Source organism: Gadus macrocephalus, chromosome 18 (genome assembly GCF_031168955.1).
Source record: "Gadus macrocephalus chromosome 18, ASM3116895v1".
Lineage (NCBI taxonomy): Eukaryota > Metazoa > Chordata > Actinopteri > Gadiformes > Gadidae > Gadus > Gadus macrocephalus.
This window is the reverse complement of record NC_082399.1, coordinates 19436258-19456020: the sequence shown is the minus strand read 5'-3', so window position 1 is coordinate 19456020 and position 19763 is coordinate 19436258. Positions and strand designations below refer to the sequence as shown.

The window sequence follows — 19763 nt, the reverse complement described above, 5'->3', positions numbered from 1 at the left end:
TGGGATCATCGGCCTGTGACCTTCAGCACTCACTGGATCGGCTGGCGGCCGAGTGTGAAGCGGCTGGGATGAGGATCAGCACCGCTAAATCTGAGGCCATGACTCTTAGCAGGAAACCGATGGATTGCTTACTCCGGGTAGGAAATGAGTCCTTAGCCCAAGTTAAGGAGTTCAAGTACCTCGGGGTCTTGTTCGCGAGTGAGGGTACTATGGAACGTGAGATTGGCCGGAGAATCGGAGCAGCGGGGGCGGTATTGCGTTCGCTTTACCGCACCGTTGTGACGAAAAGAGAGCTGAGCCGCAAGGCAAAGCTCTCGATCTACCGGTCGATCTTCGTTCCTATCCTCACCTATGGTCATGAGGGCTGGGTGATGACCGAAAGGACGAGATCGCGGGTACAAGCGGCCGAGATGAGTTTTCTCAGAAGGGTGGTTGGCGTCTCCCTTAGGGATAGGGTGAGAAGCTCAGCCATCCGTGAGGAACTCGGATTAGAGCCGCTGCTCCTTTACTTAGAAAGGAGTCAGCTGAGGTGGTTCGGGCATCTGGTAAGGATGCCCACTGGGCGCCTTCCTTGGGAGGTGTTTCAGGCACGTCCAGTGGGGAGGAGACCTCGGGGAAGACCCAGGACTAGGTGGAGAGATTATATCTCAACACTGGCCTGGGAACGCCTCGGGATCCCCCCGTCAGAGTTGGTCAATGTGGCCCGGGAAAGGGAAGTCTGGGGCCCCCTGCTTGAGCTGCTCCCCCCGCGACCCGACCCCGGATAAGCGGAAGAAAATGAGATGAGATGAGAGTATTTGTTATTGTAAGTGTTCATCTGTTATGAAATGTCTAAAGTCAGTAGAGGAAAAACCTTCTAAATGAAACCATAAAAAATTAAAAATAAAAACCAACCATTTTTTTTATAACAAATGCTTATTTTTTTTTTATTGGCTTTTCTAATCCATTCATAAAGTTAACCGTTACAGCCCTGGAAACCATTTCACAAAGGGATGCACAAGAAATCCAACCAAAGGGAGAACGGAGGTTCTGCTACAAAATCTGGTGTTGAGATGACCTGAAGGAAGCCATAGAAACATGGTATCGTCATGCAGGTCAGATCAAGACACCCAAAACAAATGAACAAATTTTTAGTGTTTTGTACATTTTTGTAAACAATGTCCTTCTACAGATCATATAAAAACACATTATGGCGAGTAACAGAAATACCGGATATAGGATGAGAAAAAAAAAATCGTTCTCCCCTAGGCATCGAGAATTGAACACTGCACGGCGTGAATGCTTTTACAGACCCAAAATAAAATAAAAATAAAATTATACATTTGCATTTCAACAAGTCAATTGCAGTCTCAAAAAAAGAAACAATGTAAACACGGGTGCTGTGTCAGATGATTAAACAACCTATCCTACAAATGTTTCCATAACATACAAGAAACGCACATCCCTGCCTTTTAACGCGTCAATGATATGAGGTATATTTAGGTCAATCCTATTGGTGGACATTTCTCTCCCCCGTCCATCTTTTGCTCCATCTCTTAACTGCTTGTTCCTCCCTCTTCGCTGAAAGCATAGTGTGTGCACGTGAATTAGTAAAGCTGGTCATCAGTCAGTCTTTTTTCCCTGCAAACCGATGTGCTTCAAAGTCTCTTGGTTGTAGAGCTCACAGATGTAGGAGAAGTTAGACCCTGGCTGGCCGGACAGCGCCCCTGGAAGACAGCGAAGGCCATGGTTCTATTGTGAGCACACGACCGCCCTCACAAGAGCGTTGGGGACTGTATAAAATACTAGTTGTTGGTAGTTGCAGTGGGGTGTGGGGGAGATAAGAGGCGTAGTGTGCCCTGGATCACTGCAGTGTGTGATCTTTGGGGTTGATAAATCAAGGAGGTGGCAATAAAGCGAAACAGGATTGTTTTTTTGAACACGCTTCAAACTAGGCGTGTGCAGCGAGAGGAGAATAAATACAATGTAACAGGTTATGGACGCATCCAGCGGTCAGAACTTCCCAACAGTGTGATATAAAAAAAAAACATTGTCATAAAAAATAAACAGCGATTCCAGCATTTCTGTCCCTCTCTCAAGACAACTTAAATACAAAAGAGGTACTCGCAGAATATTGTATAGTAAGAAAGTTATGGCATTTCATATTTTTTACATTACCCACCCACCCATTAAAAGAGTACATCTAAATGCCCATGCATATCAACTCTTATCTAAGCCCATAGACTCCTTACTCCCCGTTCACAGTTTTCTCCTCGTTAAAAACTAATATAAACCATCAGTCAACACGCACGTCCGGATGGGTTCCTGTTAGATCAAACGTTGTTTTTGTTTAAAAAAAAGAAAAAAAAGTGCTTTTTGATTAATTTGACGAACTGGAAAGTCCCAGCGAGGATTGGAATAGACCAGGTATACAGCACGCCCTGCCGACGTACAGGAGTCCTGCGCTCAGGGGCACAGCGGTTAACCAGGGGCCACTGCGGTTAACCAGGGGCCACTTGGTTAACCAGGGGCCACAGCGGTTAACCAGGGGCCACAGCGGTTAACCAGGGGCCACAGCGGTTAACCAGGGGCCACATGGTTAACCAGGGGCACAGCCGTTAACCAGGGGCCACATGGTTTACCAGGGGCACAGCCGTTAACCAGGGGCACCGTGGGTAACCAGGGGCCACATGGTTAACCAGGGGCACCGCGGGTAACGGGGGGGGTATTTTCGTTGACCGCTGGCCTTAAAACGTACCAAATATCGATCGTTGGATTTGGGTTAACAGTCTGGTGTGAGCGAGCGTTTAAAAACAACAAGAATCCATTTGAACTGTTGTGCACAAGTAGCCCTTTATAAAAAAGAAATATTTAAAAGTAAAACATGCGTCAGTGGATATCTTCACATCGACACAACTGTACCATAATCTCGACAAAGCTGTACAGAAATCAAAACATGAAACAAAATGGAAGCTTCTGGAACTTTTTCGTGAGTAAAAAAAAAAAATAATAAGAAAAAAGAAAGCTTTTTAGTCTTAAAGTACACCTGTAAAAAGTGAACTCATTGCATCTCAAAATACAATTCTTATTACACAATTTTGCCTATTTCCTGAGTTAATACATTTTGTAACAGACAATATATACTTTTTTTGCCATTTGAATTCTGGGCCTTTCCCTGCAACAAACATTATTGAAACGATCAACATCATCAGTTATTACTTTACAATGGCCTGGTGATCACTAAAACACAAGTTTCAGAGTAAGAAATTCAACAAAAATAAATCAAGCATGTTCATAGCTACCCTCTAAATGTCTTTAAATTACATTTATATCTACGGTTTATGTTCATCTTACCCACTACTCTACAAAAAAAGAAAGACTAAATACATAGTACAAAAAAAATGAATATTTTTTTAAAATTGCATTTGAGGCCATGGAAGACCCTCCCTGGTAGAGTATCGACATTGGCAGTGTTTCATTTCCGTGTTCTTCTGTTCATCTGTTCCTGTATGTTGCCGCGCTACGAAACGCAAAGTAAGAGAATGGGGGAGGGGCTCCCCGCAAGGAAGCCCTGTCCCCTGCCGGACCCAGGGCCGACACGTGACCCTTATCTGAAGCTTTGGCTTGTCGGGGTCTTGACCCCCGCGCTCACCGGCTCGCCGACATCGGCCAGCAGACTGGTGTACCCTGAGAATTCGGAGACGGCCGTCCGTATGCGGGGGTCCGCCTCTCCCCCGGGGCCGTAGCCCCCCAGCGGCGTGTGGCGCCCGGACTTGAACTGGGAACCGAAGGCCTGCGCAAAGTTCTCTATCTGGTAGGGGGATTCCTTGGGCCCGTCCAGCGTCGCCGCCAGGTCCGGGTATCCCAAGCCGTTGGCAGTGGCTCCACCGCCCCCGGCCTTTGGGCCCGGGGCTCTCTTGGGGCCCTCCCCGGGGGACGAAAGGTCCTGGGGAGGCGGCAGCCCGAAGGCCCCGGGGGAATGCTGCTTCTCCAGCTGCTCCGTCAGCTCCTGGGAGGGGGTGAGCTGCTGCTGCTCCACGCCCAGGTGGAAGGCGGGCTGGGCGGGCGAGCCCACCAGCAGGCCGTAGTGGCTCGACTTGGAGCTGGCGGAGGAGGAGGAGGCGGCGGCGGTCGAGGAGGCGGAACTGCTGGCGGACGGTGGCGGTGCCACCGGCAGCGGGGAGGCGATGGCGGGGGGGTAGACGCACTCCAGCGTCGACGTGGAGTACACGTGCTTCTCCGAGAACAGCGGCCCCGTGGGACTGGAGCTGCTCGCCAGCAGGGGGAAAGGCGTGGGGAAGGGCCCGCTGGGGCCCAGGCTGGGGAACGGGCCGCTGTGACTGGTGCGCTCCAGTGCCTGCAGGAGGAACTTGGAGTACTCGCTCATCACCACCGTCTTGTCCCCGCCCGACTCGTCCTCCTCCAGCTCGGGGGTAACGGGGGCGGCCGGCTGCAGGTCCACGTGGTGGGGGTGGTCTGAGAGGTCAAAGTTGACGTCGAGGTGGTGCTGGTGGTGCTGCTGCTGCTGCTGCTGGTGGTGGTGGTGGTGGTGGTGGTGCTGTGCGCCATCTGTCTTGTGGGAATAGTGCTCTAGCAGGCTCTGCAGCACCTCGTCCGGGATGCCTGATTTGTCGTGCTTGAGCTCCAATGGCGAGTTGTCCAGCATGGCCAGCGTGGGCTCGGGCCCCAGGGGGCCCTGTTGGACGCCCGCCCCGTAGTCGCTATTGGCCGCGTGGAGGTAGCGCCGCTTCTTCACAAACTGCATGGCGTCGTCATAGTTGCTGGTGGTGGCTGGGCCCTGTTTGGCTGGCCCAGGGCCCAGCAGGAGACCCATGCCGTCTGGGTCCCCGGACCCCGCCGCGTGCTCCGTGGCTCCGGGCTTCTGGGATAGGAGCTTCTGCCCGCCGGCGTCCTCCCCCAGAATCAGGCTCTTGCGGCCGGCTTTCTTGAACATTAGCTTGGGCGTGCGTATCTGCGGGCCGGAGCCCGACAGCTGCTCCATGCCAAAGTTCTGCACGCCCATGTCCCCGGAGGACGACGACGCGCCCGCCACGTTCTTCTTCCTCTTGCGCTCGCCACCCTCGCTGTTTTTGGACTTGGCCCGCTTGCGGCCTGAGGCGGGGGCGTTTCCCTGAGTGAGCGAGAAGCTGCCCTGGCCCAGCTCCGCTTCGCTGAGCTCCAGCATGCTGGGGTCTAGGCCCCTCTTTATGGCTTCTCCACAGGTTCTCTTGTGCTTCAGTAACCGATCGGTTCTCGAGAAGAACTGATGGGGAGGGGGGGGAATGTAACAGTTTGATACGTTATGCCTTAAATCATCCAATTCTCAGTATAGGCCGTGTAGTAATCAGCTTGAAAGATTGGGATAGTGTGGGACACCTTGTATACAAAATAACAGTTCTATTATAGTATTGACATTATGAATATCGATTAATAAGGCATTTCCTCTGTGCAAGCAGCGCATTTTAACATTTAGGATAGGGAAAGGGCATCGGACTACGATTTGGGTCTGGAACCCAGAACATTTAGGCTGGGTTTGGGTTAGACCCTTGGTGTTAGGGTTAGACCCACACTATCCTGCCCCGTTGGATTAATCATCAGCCGCCCTAGCAGGAGTGGCTGCTGGCCCCCTGATGAGCCCTACCTGTTGGCAGGTCTCACAGCGATAAGGCTTCTCGCCACTGTGCGTCCTCTTGTGTCGCTCCATGTGGTACTTCTGGATGAAGCGCATGTTGCACTGGTCACAGCAGAAGGGCTTCTCTCCTGCAGAATGAAGCGATGTGTATTAATATATAGAGAGAGAATGATCCCTGGGTTCAGAGAATTATCTATGGTGACATCAGGCCTCATGTACCTTAATCACTGCTAACAGAGCCGCCACCATTTACTACATCGACATTTTTATAAGTACCAATGCTTATTGTTAAATGTCCGAAGTTTGGACCCATCCCCCCTAGCTGGTTATTGCATGGGGTCAATAGCAAATACCCTAATCAAAAAGTAACCTCTATCTGAAGTTCCAGTGTGTTGTAATCATGTTGTAACAGAAACTATGCAGCATTCAACTTGGATCTCTGACCCCAAAGGGTCTTTCGAGTATTGTGATTACTATAAATTTAACATTAGCTCCATCTTTCCCCACCTGTCTACTCTGTGCATCTCGAACTGAGAGCTTCAAAGAGTGTTTAAAACTGTTTAAAACAGCTCTGTCGCTTTGAGTTTACAGAAGGGTCAGACCTATTATTTTACATGTATTCAGAAAGAACTAATGAAAACCGAGTTGAAAATCGTACAAGTGTGTATTGATATTTGTGTCACAAGAACAGAATTGGTTCGTTTTAAAGGCTATATTGTAACACTTTAAAAACATTTGTTTGAAAAACTATCAACCCTTGTATGCTTCAGTCTAGGTTGGTTAATTTCTGCCCTACCTTCCTGACATTTCCCGGATGTCACAGTAAAGCACTGTATTTGTGCACAAAGAACCATGAATATAAATAAAGGTTGACACTGAGCTGCTGGTGATAGAAGTCATTGTACCATATTTGACTTTCTAGCCTACAATGCCATGTCTAATGAGAAATAAGCCTACTCAGTAGGGGTGTAACGATTCATGCGATGCATCGATGAATCGATTGTCAGTCCTACCGATTCAACTAAATCGATCTGCTAAAATAAATAAATAGAATGAATCTCTTTGGCTTCACCAATAATCGACATAAATGCTTTAAATCGTATGAATCGATTATGATTAATGTTTTAAGACTTTAGTTTACACGTTTATTTTGTGAAATGCAGCTCGGTAATCCGTAACTCGTCATCAGCTAGTCAGCTCATTTTTTCACCTTTCAGAAGAATAGAGAGTCTCACTCACATTATTGCATGTTTATTTCACGGATATAGAATTTTGGTTCAAAGTTACTGAATCGAATCGTGGTTTACAGAATCGAATCGTTCCAAAAAAAAAATATTGTTCTTGAATCGAATCGCCAACTACTGAATCGTTAATCGAATCGAATCGTCTGAAGCCAAAGATTCACACTAGAGCCCGACCGATATAGAATTTTTAAGGCCGATACCAATACGAATATTTTGTGATTTAAAAAACCGATATGCCAATATATCGGCCGATATATATATTAAAAAAAAATCCAGAAACGCGCAACAAAACAAACACATTTCCCTAACATTGGTTATTTGTAGTTATCCTTTAAATCCTTTTCACTCTCAGCTAAGACGTAACAACAGCAAAACTGGACATGGTAGTCATGAATTAAGTCATGCTTATCGACTTTAGAGAATTGATGGGGATGTTCTTTTAATTGTTATTCAAGCAATGTATGTCTCGTGACATTTGCCAACTTACCATGAACACACTTGCACACATGAACACCGATGATCACCGTCATTCACTCTACCTAACTCTGGCTGAATCACCGAGTTCGGCCGTTGGAGCGCCCTCTGGTGGGCAGACTTTTTATTTATTTTTTTATATTAATTTATCTGCCATTATAAATGCCGATACCGAATAGTTTGAAAAATGCCTAATATCGGCCGATAATATCGGCCTGCCGATATATCGGTCGGGCTCTAATTCACACCCCTACTACTCAGACAAGTCTGGACAGCTTTAGAAACGTATGGCTCATCGAATAATCAAAAGATAGGGAATGAGCAAAATCTAAAATCTCAACGGGTGCATGTGTACTTTTCAAACGACATAGACCACTATTAGGGGTGTGTGGTTGTTTTAATAACCACCGCAGCAGCAGTTGGCTGCTATACATACAGACATGCTTTAAGTTGACGTCAGGACGTTCCTGGTGGCCATAATTGTACCACTGGCTGAACTCAACCTACCCGACTTAATCGTTGCTGATAAATCTACATTTGTCTCATCAGCAATGCAACGGCGAAGACTTTATTGTCTACCAATATATATACTGCTTCAAAATTAGGCCATAATACATACCAACAAGATAAAAATATATATTTATAGGATATCGGAGAAACATTTAAAAGAATGAGGGGCTTCTGTATTTTAAATGGTATTGAATCATACCTTTGGGATTTCAAAATACCCTGCTAACCCTCGTAATACCGCCCACGCCAAGTATACCATTAGTCAGTATAATCATAAACTTGATAAGTCTACTGTGCTTTTGCTGGTGCGTGTTTGTCACATGACCAAAACACACAATGTGTTAGTTTCACAGGCTATATTGTAAAATTTGAGACATTCCTTTGGGGGACATGTCAATACTGGTAGGCTACTATTATAATTATATATGCAAACGAAAAACAACAAATCACGCCGTTGAGACTTTACAGACAGTCCTGAGGTACAATCATTATAGTATAGTGGCCCATCATGAAATCTGATTCATTTTGAAACATTTTTAGTTTGGTAATTTGGTTTGTTGACAAACGCAACATGCAATATTATCTGCAGTATGAATTCAGTGTGATGTTCAATATTCACAATTTTTTGCTTCCTAAGCACAATAGCTCATTGAGAGCAGATTTATTTCAGATAGGTCTCGTTAACACATTTCCCCAATGCCATACGATGACCGTGACATTAGAAACACTTCTTTCTTAACAATATCAGTGGTTTAGAGTGTGACAGATCGTTCAATGTCTTTAGAACAAGACTAATCTGAAAGACATCCTTTTTCAAAAAGCTATTTGTTTTATAACAAAATATTTTCAATCGTTCAGGTGTGGACGTGGCGTACTGTGGACGTGGTCTAGTGTTCAGTGTATATGGAGAGGTAGAAGGGTGGAGGCTCACCACTGTGGATCTTCTCATGTCTCTGCAGCAGGTACTTCTGGATGAAGCTCATGTTGCACTGACTGCACCGAAAGGGCCTCTCACCTGTGCGATCAAGAGTACAACCACCAGCTCACCACATTATTTTACACTCTACCTGCACCCGTCACACCGTCCCTCCCCCAGCTCAGTGCTCCTTCGTAAAAGGTAGTTTCACAGGATGAGGCCACTTGCTCACCGATAGCTACAGGCTTGATAGGCCCTTGAACCCAGTACCTTTCAGCTGGGGTCCATCATCCTAGCCCCCACACTAGCAGGTGTGAAGTATACAACATCTCTCACAGGGTCATTGTTGCAAGGAAACCATGAAGTTAACTGTAATAACATAGCCAAGTTTCAATGTGAGAATATACAGGCCTGTATTATTCCTACACATGAATGCCCGGTCATCTCATAAGGTTCCCATCTTTGGGTAAAACTGGAAATTACTTTTTTTATTAGAAAATATAGATGTTGAGTACAAATACCTTCAGTCTAGGACTTCTGAATAAGCCCTGTGATAAATTCTAAAGAATGATTTTGTGTAATGAATTAATAAAACCACCAATTAATAAGTTAAATAAATACAAAAGACAACATTTAGCCATATACAAACCACTGATAATAACCCAAATAAATATTGTGGGGTTTAGATGGTATTTGGAAGCCCATGGTTCATGAACTGGTGTCCAGTTCCCAGCAAAGAGGTGACCAATGGGACGTTTCCACCGGTGGGTGCGGTTCGGTTAGGTAAGAATAGGTATGGAACTGTTCGCGTTTCCATCGCCCAAAGTGGGCGGGGGCCAGACTTAGCTGGGTATAGCTGTACTTATCTCTCAGTGCTCCTCCGTTGGGGTACCAAGCGGTCTGAGAGGTTGCCAACAAGTTCAAACTACACACGCAGTGTGTTGATTGGTCGAGAGAATCATCACTCCCGTGCGACAGGGGGATAATAAAAATCATACACATTACCCTCAAGGTATTTCTGGACAACGGCAAAAGCTTTTTTATTGAAGAAAATGTCACGAAAAAGTTTGCCGTCCTTCTTGGACATCCTACATTGTTGCTCTTTGTTTATTGTGTAACATTCTTCTTTTCCTTTGATTTATTAGCAGGCTACAATCTGTCGGGCTGCTATGAGGTGTCACAATGCTTACGTAGCTGCCGCGGCAACGCCATCCAGCTTAAACCCTGCCCCACCATAAAGGTATTGTCGGCGGTGAAAACGCGAGCCGTAACTGAGCTGTGCCTAACCGGCCGGTGGAAACGTACCATAAGGCTTCTCACACTAGTGAGTCACAGCCGATCAAGGCTTTCCACACTAATGAGTCACAGCTGACTCCCAGCTTGCTTCAGTCCTAGGTCCGCTTATAGACCTGGCACCAGAGGCTTGCAGTGTAGGACATAAAACATATCACACGGACTAGGTCACTGCCATCTCCGGAGTAGGGCAACATTATTATTAGTATCCTTGCTCATAACGTGTTGTGATAAGGAGATAGCGAGCCAATTGCCTGTTATATTTAATTTCTGAGACAACATTGCCGGGCTTGGACCGTGTTCATCTGGGACGATTGAGGGCACCTCCTGAGTCAAAGAGCAGGAGGGTAAAACAGAGGGCACAGAGATGAGGCTGGTGCAGGGAGGTGAAGCTGCTGGGACCACCGAGAGCCACTCACCTGTGTGGATGAGCACATGTCTGCGCAGATGGTAGGAGCTGCGGAAGGCGGCGCTGCAGTGCTCGCAGATGTGTGGTTTGGAGCTCGGCGACAGGCAGGAGCCGTCTGGGTCCAGCAGCATGGCCTGAAACCAAACGTGTGTTGAACCTTTTTTACTATTTATCAAAATGAGGACGAGAGTTAACTTGAGAGTGCTTATGGATGGGGTCAGAACTGACATCACAGAGGGTGTGGTGCTGAGGCTGCAGGTGAGTCTCAGGAAGTGCGACACTACATGTTTCCCAATTAGGGCTGCAGCTATCGAATATTTTAGTAATCGATTATTCTACCGATTTTTCCATCGATTAATCGGATAAAACATGCATTGCTTAATTGAAAAGGAATTATAAATAAACATGAGAAAATAACACATGTCAATTAACAATGAACAACAAATTTGTTTCCTTTTTTTGAAAAATCAAAAAAATTTATTTCAAAAATGCGTGGAGTAGCAAACCATATTTTCTACCTAAAGTACCAATTTAGAAACCACCCATTCTACTCGGCGGTCTGCCAAGTAGAATGGGTGTTTTCTGTTGAGATGCTGCAGCATGGATGTCGTGCTGCTGTGGTACGCCAGCTCGGTCTTGCAGTGGACACACACCACGGTCTTCTCATTAATGTTCAACGTGAAATGATCCCAAACCTTGGACATTCACTGTCGCTTTCTCCTGCCCGTTTGGCTCTCCTCACTATTTTTGCTCATGTCTTCCATTTTAGCAAGTGCTAATGTTGGCCCCTTAACAAGTCAAAACATGCCGCGTCTGTCCGTTCTGTGGGTTGCGTATGCGCCAGTTGTGTCTCACTAAAAATGGTCCGTGCGGAAAACTGCAGACATGGGGGACTTGAGTCACATGACTTGAGTCGCAAATTTGAGGACTTGAGACTTGCTTGACTAACAATGATAAAAGACTTGACTTTGACTTGGTCTTCATGACTTGAGACTTGACTTCGACTTGAGACAGATGACTCGAAATTACTTTTTTAAAATTAGATTAAATGTTGGATATGGGATTTGCGATACGGCAGCCGATTTTAAAAACACACTTCTCAAATGGTCCTACCCCCTCTCGTTCAACGCTGACTCTGACTCTACCCATTCCAAGTACATGGACGCGCAATCACGCAAGAGCGCGAACACAGATGCGCGAGAGTGAGCCAGGCTAGCTAGGTTGGAGTTTAGGGTTGTCTTCTAGTGCTAGGTCCAAATGTGGATTAGCTAGTTAGCTAGCTCCAGTAGCTACCGCAGGATAACAACAAACAGAAGCTTGCTCCGGGTCACGAGCTTTGAGTATGTGCACGTGCACAAAGGGGTCACTCACGGGGAGCGGTGGAGGGGGAGTGCAGTACGACCGTTTGATTGACGTACTTACTGTCCAATGCCACTCAGTGGTTCTGAAAATCATTGGCTGGAGTTTTTCGAGCCCTGCCCGTTCCACAGATGATTGACTTGTTTAATTTTCATGTCAGTAGGCTACTTCTAACTCAGTGGCTGTAAGTGGGTTATAATAATGATTTCAAGTGATTTTCAAGTAAAATTACACCGTCAGAGCCAGAGCGTCAGACTGGGCTGTTCTCAGCATACCGCAAAAAAATTATGAGGGTTCAAGTTCCAGTCCCCAAATTCAGTTGAACCACTACCTGGACAGTTGTGATGGACAGAGCTGCCTTCAGTTTTGGGCCTATTCACATAATGGTATTGGAATGTTTTGAATAGTTTGAGTTATTGTTAATGTTAAGACATTGTTATTGTTAATGTTGAAATAAAACTCAACTTATGAACCACTCACTCTACCGATTTTTAAATGTGGAAACTGGGTTAGATTATCAGATTTTTGTATGACTTGACTTGTTTGACCTGAGCAATGACTTGACTTGTGACTTGCTTGATTCTCACCACAGTGACTTGGGACTTGCTTGAGACTTGAAGGTTATGACTTGAGACTTGCTTGTGACTTGCACATGAGTGACTTACCCCCACCTCTGGAAAACTGACCTCAGCTGTAAAATTAAATAAACGATGACTCGATCCTTTTTTGCAATTGAATTATTTGAATCAATCGATGAATCGTTTCAGCTCTGTTCCCAATGTGAAGGAAGCATGTGCAACAGCTTGTCTTTTAAGGACGCTACGTCATAGAACGCCGACAAGCACTGTTCCAATATTGAGAACACTCGGAAATTCACGCCCTTTTCGCGTCCTTTATATTTGAGAATTCCGAGATTTTTCAAGGATGCATCGATGGATCAAAATGATCCACAATCCTTTTTATTTTTATTTTGTTCTACATCACAATTGCATGATTTAATAAAGTATTGTTTTTACCTACCATTACGAGTATTTTGGTCTAGTTGCTAACGTGCTTCACTGCTTAATAGCGCTACTTGGGAGACATTTACATTAAGGGCATTTAGCGGACGCTTTTATCCAAAGCAATTTACAATAAGTACCGTAATGGTCAGAATATAAGACGGCCTTTTTTCCCCTCGAAAAAGGTCCGAAAAAGTCGGGTCGTCTTATATTCGGGGTCTAGTATTCAGAGCGCAGTTTCTCTTCTTCGCCTCTCCATTTAAATGTCAATACACATTCGCGGCCGCAGGTGGCGCCAGGAATTGGTTCCGGGAAGAAGTAGTTCAGCGTCCGTAACAACCAGACCGTTACCGGTGTTTAAAGACAGGCATTTAGAGACAAGTGGCTCAGGTCAATCAACAACAGCGGAGGAGCTATGATGCCAATTTTTAAATAATGGTCGTCAAAAAGGCAGGGTCAAGTAACAACTGCCAAGAAGTTCGGGGTCACGGAGTGTAACGTAAGAAGATGGCGAGCACCAAAACAACGTCTCAAAGATGCCAACAGTCAGCGCAAATCCTACCGTGGTCCTCAAAGTGAGGTTGACCGGAGAGTTTTTGAATACGTCAGAGAAAACGCGCTTTGGGAGGAGCCGCTGGAAGCGGAGCAGCTGGAGAGCGATGACAGCGAGAGCGAACACAGCGGGGCAGAGGACGTGTGTGATCATAGAGAGACATCGGAGGAGAAATTTGGCAAATTTTAGTTAAGTTTAGTTAAATATGTGGCCTGTATTTTCTGTTCTTTAAAAATATTCACAATGTTGCTTGATTATTGCTTGATATTCATTTTGAATCATACTGTACATATTTTGCCTTGAAAGTGCCGTGGCCTTTACTGGCATTATTATTATTGTCATTAATATAACATGTGTTGAATTCACTGTGTTTTTAATATTGTTATTAAGAAAAAAAGTTCTTTGTTCTGCAAATGTGATCTGCAAATCTTTTTTTCTAAATGTTTGTGTTGAAAAACGGGGGTCGTCTTATAATCAGGGTCGTCTTATATTCGGACCAATACGGTACAGCAATATATCTCTGTCGGTACAGAAAGGATGTTCATAGAACCAAGTACAACAATCGCTAGATTAACCAATTCTCCGTGTTACAGCAATGATAGCAGCTACTGCAGTTGCTAGTAGGGCCCGACCGATTCATCGGCCTGCCGATTTAATCGGCCGATTATAGCCTTTTTGAAAATAATCGACATCTGCCAAAAAGACGCTGATTACAACCGATTATTATTATTATTTTTTTTTTTTTGGAAATGTTATTACACTTAGTATCCAGATTGCGCTCCTACTCGCCTAGCTAACTAACAACTTTAGCTGGAGTAAAAAAGAGGGGAGTGAATTTTACCGTACAACATGAAAGCACGCTCGCTCAGGCAGCTGCGCGCTCACCTCACCAATGTACACAAGACACGTTGTTTGAGCATGTTGTGCCTGTTTTTCTTTAGGTCCCAGGCCATGTTAATTTGTTATACTGTAGACTCCAACGGTGAGACTATACTGCTCAGCACGCACGTGTTAGTCACTGCTCACGAGCGCAGCACATTGGGAGTTAGTTATTTATTTTATATTTTAAATTACACTAATTTTTGACTGTAAATGTATTCTAAAACACTCAAAGGTTCTGCATTCAATTCACATATTCGTCAAAAGTGTTTAAAGTGTATTTAAGGTATCAAAAACTACGTTTTATATGCTTTTTTTTTTTTTTTTAATCTGGCGATTAAATCGTAATCGTAATTTTTCTCTGAAAATAATCGGCATCGGCACTCAAAAATCAATATCGGTCGGGCCCTAGTTGCTAGTACTATAAGTACTATAATACAATAAAATACAGTGTACAATGGTGGCCAGAAGGGGGAGGGTGGCTATGCAGTGTCGAGGTGGACTCTGAACAGGTGAGTCTTGAGTCTTTTTCAAAAGATAGTGAGTGACTGTGCGGTCCCGAGAGCGTCAGGGAGCTCGTTCCACCACTGAGGTCCCAAAACCGAGAAAAGTTGTGTTTGCTGAATGGCATTCAATTCTTACTGCATCCCATTATGTATTAAGGATATTTATGAAAAAAAAGGCACGTATATCCATTAGGGCTGTAAAAATTGCTCAAAAATTATATTCAAATGTTCGTTGGGAAAAAAAATCACGAATTCAAAGTATTCGAATATCTGGTTGCCTATTTTACGCAGTTGCCGTCAATATGTCAATAATGCGACAAAACCATGCAGGGCTCTAAAGTGCGACCAATTTGGTCGCACATGCGACCTAATTTCTCAATGGTGCGACTAAAAAAAATCAGAGGTCGCACCGGTGCAACCAGCTGTTTTTGTCGTGATGACAGCCAATCAGTGTTCAACAGCGTGATAACTGAGTGACATGTGTAACGTAACAGCCAATCAGCGTTCAGCCGTCAAACTCAGTGCAGTGCAGTCCGGGTGAACCGCGGAATGGAGGAGAAAGTGATTGTTGCAGTTTGCGACTCCCGGATCTCTATATATAATAGTATATAATATATTATATACTATATTATAATTGTATATATAATATCACGGCCAACAGCTCTGTCGCCTCCGGATGGCCGTAGCGTGGGGAGCTCTCATAGGGATGGGGCTTCTCGGGGTTTGTTTACCGGCATTGCTATGGTTTCCGGTCTTGTGTGTTCCAACGGTTTATTAGGTAGGCCCATCTAATAAATCTCTGTCTAATCAATGCTTCATTTTGTTTATGTCAGTTTAATTTTGTTACAAGTTGAATGCAAATGAGCACTGTTAGAATTCCAAAAGGCACAAGCTCTTACTTGGCTGTTTTCAGTCTGTGTTTTTAGTTGTATGGCACATAATGATGGCATTTGGGCTTAAAAAGCGATATATTTTTTCGTCTAGACCAATGTACAATTTCCTAATACTAGAAGCACTTCTGATCAGATATTAAAGAGATGTAATGCAAACAAACACATTTATACTTATTTTCTCACCCAATGAGAATCGATAAGAGAATCGATAAGGAATCGGATCGATAAGCGGAATCGGAATCGTGAAATTTTTATCAATTCCCATCCCTAATTGCATGTCTTTACCTTTTGTGGAAGAGGGAGGGACAGTTTATTCATAATATTGTAATGACCACAGAAGACGCAGTGAATGAAGTATTGAATAGACAGAGATTTATTAGATAGGCCTACCTAATAAACCGTTCGAACACACAAGACCGGAAACATAGCAACGCCGGTAAACAAACCCCGAGAAGCCCAATCCCTACGAGAGCTCCCCGCGCTACGGCCACCCGGAGGCGCACAGAGCTTTTGGCCGTGATATATTATATATACAAATATTATATTATATACCATTATATTATATATAGAGCTCCGGGAGTCGCAAACGGTAACATTCACTTTATCCTCCATGCTGCAGTTCACCCCGGACTGAACTGCACTGAGTTTGACGGTTGAATGCTGATTGGCTGTTACGTTACACATGTGACTCAGTGGCCACGCTGTTGAACGCGGATTGGCTGTCATCACGCGAAATTTGCGTCAAAGTTCAAATATTTCAACTCGAGCGAATTTGTTGCACCACAAATCCTCGTGAACGCGCTCGCCTGTGCACGGCGAAAGTGTTGCGCGATAAATCAAAACTTGTCGCCGGTTTTCTCTCGCGAAAAATTCGCCCGATACGCGTCTATACGTTCACTTTGTATGGGATCCTGTCGCCCCGTCGGGTTTGGTGTGAACACACAGTTTAGACAGAGAGAGTGGATGTGGAGGAGGGTGACCAGACATCCCGGTTTTGGGTGACCTGTCCCCGGTCAAAGTCCCCGCTCATAAATGGTATGTTGTGTATGAACTTATTTATCGCGCTCGCACGTGCGTGCGTGCGTGCGTGTGTGTAGTAACGTTAAAGTAAGTTGTTTATCTGAACTGAAGACCTAACGTAACGTTATAAAAGTCAGTGGACGTTAACATTATGAAAATGTTTTCATATCTGTCATTAGTGACGCTGTAACGTTAACGTTAGCATGAGATTACCAGATGATGACATTGTATGTGGCTCTGTTTTGGAAGAGGGGGAGGTGGAAGACTGCTTTGGTAACATATGATTTTCCTGTAGGCATAGGAACATGAGACTGTTAAAAATAATAAATTAATTAATAATAAATCAATGGTTGATAGTTGTGTGTGTTAGGCTAACTTCTGTATTTTGTGTCGGGCTGTGTGGGTAACTAATGACTGTAGTAGTTATAAATGCAGACCATCTGATTAGCTGATGCCCTGAGTCATGTAGCCTATAATATTAATATACTCATATGTTTTGACTTGGTCATTATTATTAATTACATCTTGATATTTACGATATTTATTTATGATAATATTTAATGATTTTTCACAGCGTGTTTCACGGCATGTGACTGCAATTGAGGATAGTCCACAAGACATAGAGCCATGAGATGTTCAGTTTGAAGTTTCAGTTTAAAACACTTGCACTTTTAATTTAGATTTTCTTTTTATTTCATTTATCTTGAGATGTTTTTAGTTAGATTTCAGCTCAGTGAAGCACTTTAAGCACCAACATTTTTCAGTGAAATTACCTTTCTTGTGCAAACATTCAAATAAAGAACTTTATGTTGACCAGATTCTTAGTTCATTTACAATTCAATAATGCCCATATGGGCAGCTATTTAAAAAACGTGAACCTGTGAAACTGCAGTGTTGAATGCGATAGGTCGAAAATTTGGGTGCACCTAACATTTGTGCTGGTGCACCTAAGAAAAAAAGTTAGGCGCACCAGTGCAACCAGTGAAAAAAGTTAGTTTAGAGCCCTGCCATGGTTCAAATTAGTGGGAGAGATATATATATATACACGTCTCTTTGAGAGTGCTGGTGGGCGGCGGCTTCCTGCTGGGCATTTCCTTACTTTAAAACGAGGGACATCGCGAACAGACAGAGGCTCATTCACAAAGCAGTTAGGCGCTAGTACCGCGGGAGTGTTTTTTCACATTCGAATATTATGAGGGACATCGCGAACAGACCGAGGTTCACTCACAAAGCAGATAGGCGCTTGTGTAACCGAGCGTTGGCACTTAGATATTTATATGACAAGAATGACACAAGCGTGGAAGGGAAAATAGTCTTGTTTACTTAGTACATATCAGAAGTCACCCAGTCACAGCGTGAGAGCTGGAATACCTATATCCAAGTACGGAAACCCCGAGGGGATAAAATACATTCGCTCTTCACAATACTAGTCTGTTACACTTGTACTTGCGGGAGTGTTTTTTCACATTCGAATATTATGAGGGACATCGCGAACAGACAGAGGCTCATTCACAAAGCAGATAGAGGCGCTTGTACCGCGGGAGTGTTTTTTCACATTCGAATATTAATTTTCACGTTTGAATTCGCGTTTTTGGATAAATTTCGAACGAATATTCGAACTTCGAATATTCGTTGACAGCCCTAATATCTATACATTAGTGCTGTCAGTTAAACGCGTTATTAACGGCGTTAACGCAAACAAATTTTAAGGGCGTTCATTTTTTTATCGCCGATTACCGCTTTATTTTTTATTCTTTGGCTCAAAACAAAGAAGCAGTAGCCTGACTGCTATGTTAAAGGCAGTATGTTCGTTTGTTCATCGTTTAATTGCACTATAGGCTGAGTCCTAGTTTACCTTTGCACTTTGTAATATTTTTTTGCATCGTCCTGTTTTGATCAGTATATGCCAATGTTATCAATAAAAAAACATTTGCACAAGGCAAGCCGATGCAATTCTCCATGTTGATAAGCATTAAAATGAGAAAAATTAATGTGAGCAAGAAATCAAGGGATATTTAGCATAGAAAAAAATTGCGATTACTCGCGATTAATCGTGAGTTAACTATGACATTAATGCGATTAATCACGATTAAATATTTTAATCGCTTGACAGCACTAATATATATACTTAATATTTACACTTAACCTGGGTAATTTCACCAGAACGTTAGAAAGTAGTAGGTTGCATGCATGTTGATTACCATTTATTCCAAAATGTCCAATTCTCTGGCAAATGACGTCACAAACCATCTGACCAAATGAACGAATCAAACAAACGAATCGTGAACGGAACTTAAAGAACTGATTCCCGGAAAAGAATCGTTTTGCCCATCCCAAGTTCAAACGCTGCGCGGGATAATTAAAAATTGCTTTACACAAGTGAAGTTATTTGAGCGTTTCAGAAATATTTTGTGCCATATTGCTTTTTATAGATTAATCAGGTAAATGCAAAAAATTCACCTGTGCGATTTCTTTCAAACGTTTTTGCAACGTAATGTTAAGCTATATTTTGCATTGATTGATTTGTTTTAATATGCAAGTAGCAGGGCTGTAACGATATGCGTATCGAAACCGAAATCACGACACTCAAAGCCACAAACCTGTCTCGCGGTGTGAGAAGGCAGAAGCGCGACACGCCCTTTCTAACTCCCATTATCCTCAAGTCCAGATCCAGCCACATGATATGAGCCGTTAGTGCCAGGGTTTCTGTTGTCCGGTAATAGAAAAATTAAGTGTCAGACAAAATTGTATCTCTCCGGTCAAATTGTCAGATTGAAATTTGCTAATAATCTGTCTAAATACCAGTCTGCTGACACTGCCCCCTCTTATCAATGCTGCAAAACTGCGATGAGATGCCCTCGCTGTGATGACAGCGCTCCGTGGCTACGGAGGATTGCATTTCTCCACAGCCTGCGACGTCCTCATATGCGATATGAACGACATTTATCCAGAGTGGGCCAAGCGCGTAAAAATAGCCTGTGTGATCCCCGTCTCTAGTGTTTTGTTTGCTTTGACCGGCAGTTGGTCTGCTTATAGGTCGGAATGAAGCAGCCACAAGGCGGAAAATTAGTGCCAAAAGTCACGTGACAAACAAA

General features: G+C 44.0%; 1 protein-coding gene across 6 annotated transcripts in view; it reads right to left on the bottom strand.

Moving 5' to 3' along the window:
• Positions 1 to 896: 896 nt before the first annotated feature.
• The window catches only part of LOC132446488 (zinc finger protein 281-like), a 32259-nt gene continuing 13392 nt past the window's right edge, over positions 897 to 19763 (bottom strand). For 2 of the 6 annotated variants that reach the window (XR_009522871.1, XR_009522875.1), the window contains exons 4-8: positions 10468 to 10591; positions 8771 to 8854; positions 5621 to 5739; positions 2535 to 5242; positions 897 to 2474 (exon numbers count right to left, since the gene is read on the bottom strand). Coding sequence is in view for 1 of the 6 variants with exons in the window: in XM_060036807.1 (XP_059892790.1) it covers positions 3587 to 5242; positions 5621 to 5739; positions 8771 to 8854; positions 10468 to 10591 (1983 nt within the window). In the remaining 5 variants the exon portion in view is untranslated. Of the gene's footprint in view, positions 5243 to 5620; positions 5740 to 8770; positions 8855 to 10467; positions 10592 to 19763 lie in introns of all 6 variants that reach the window. The other 4 variants (XR_009522872.1, XR_009522873.1, XR_009522874.1 and 1 more) reach the window with 4 other exon arrangements.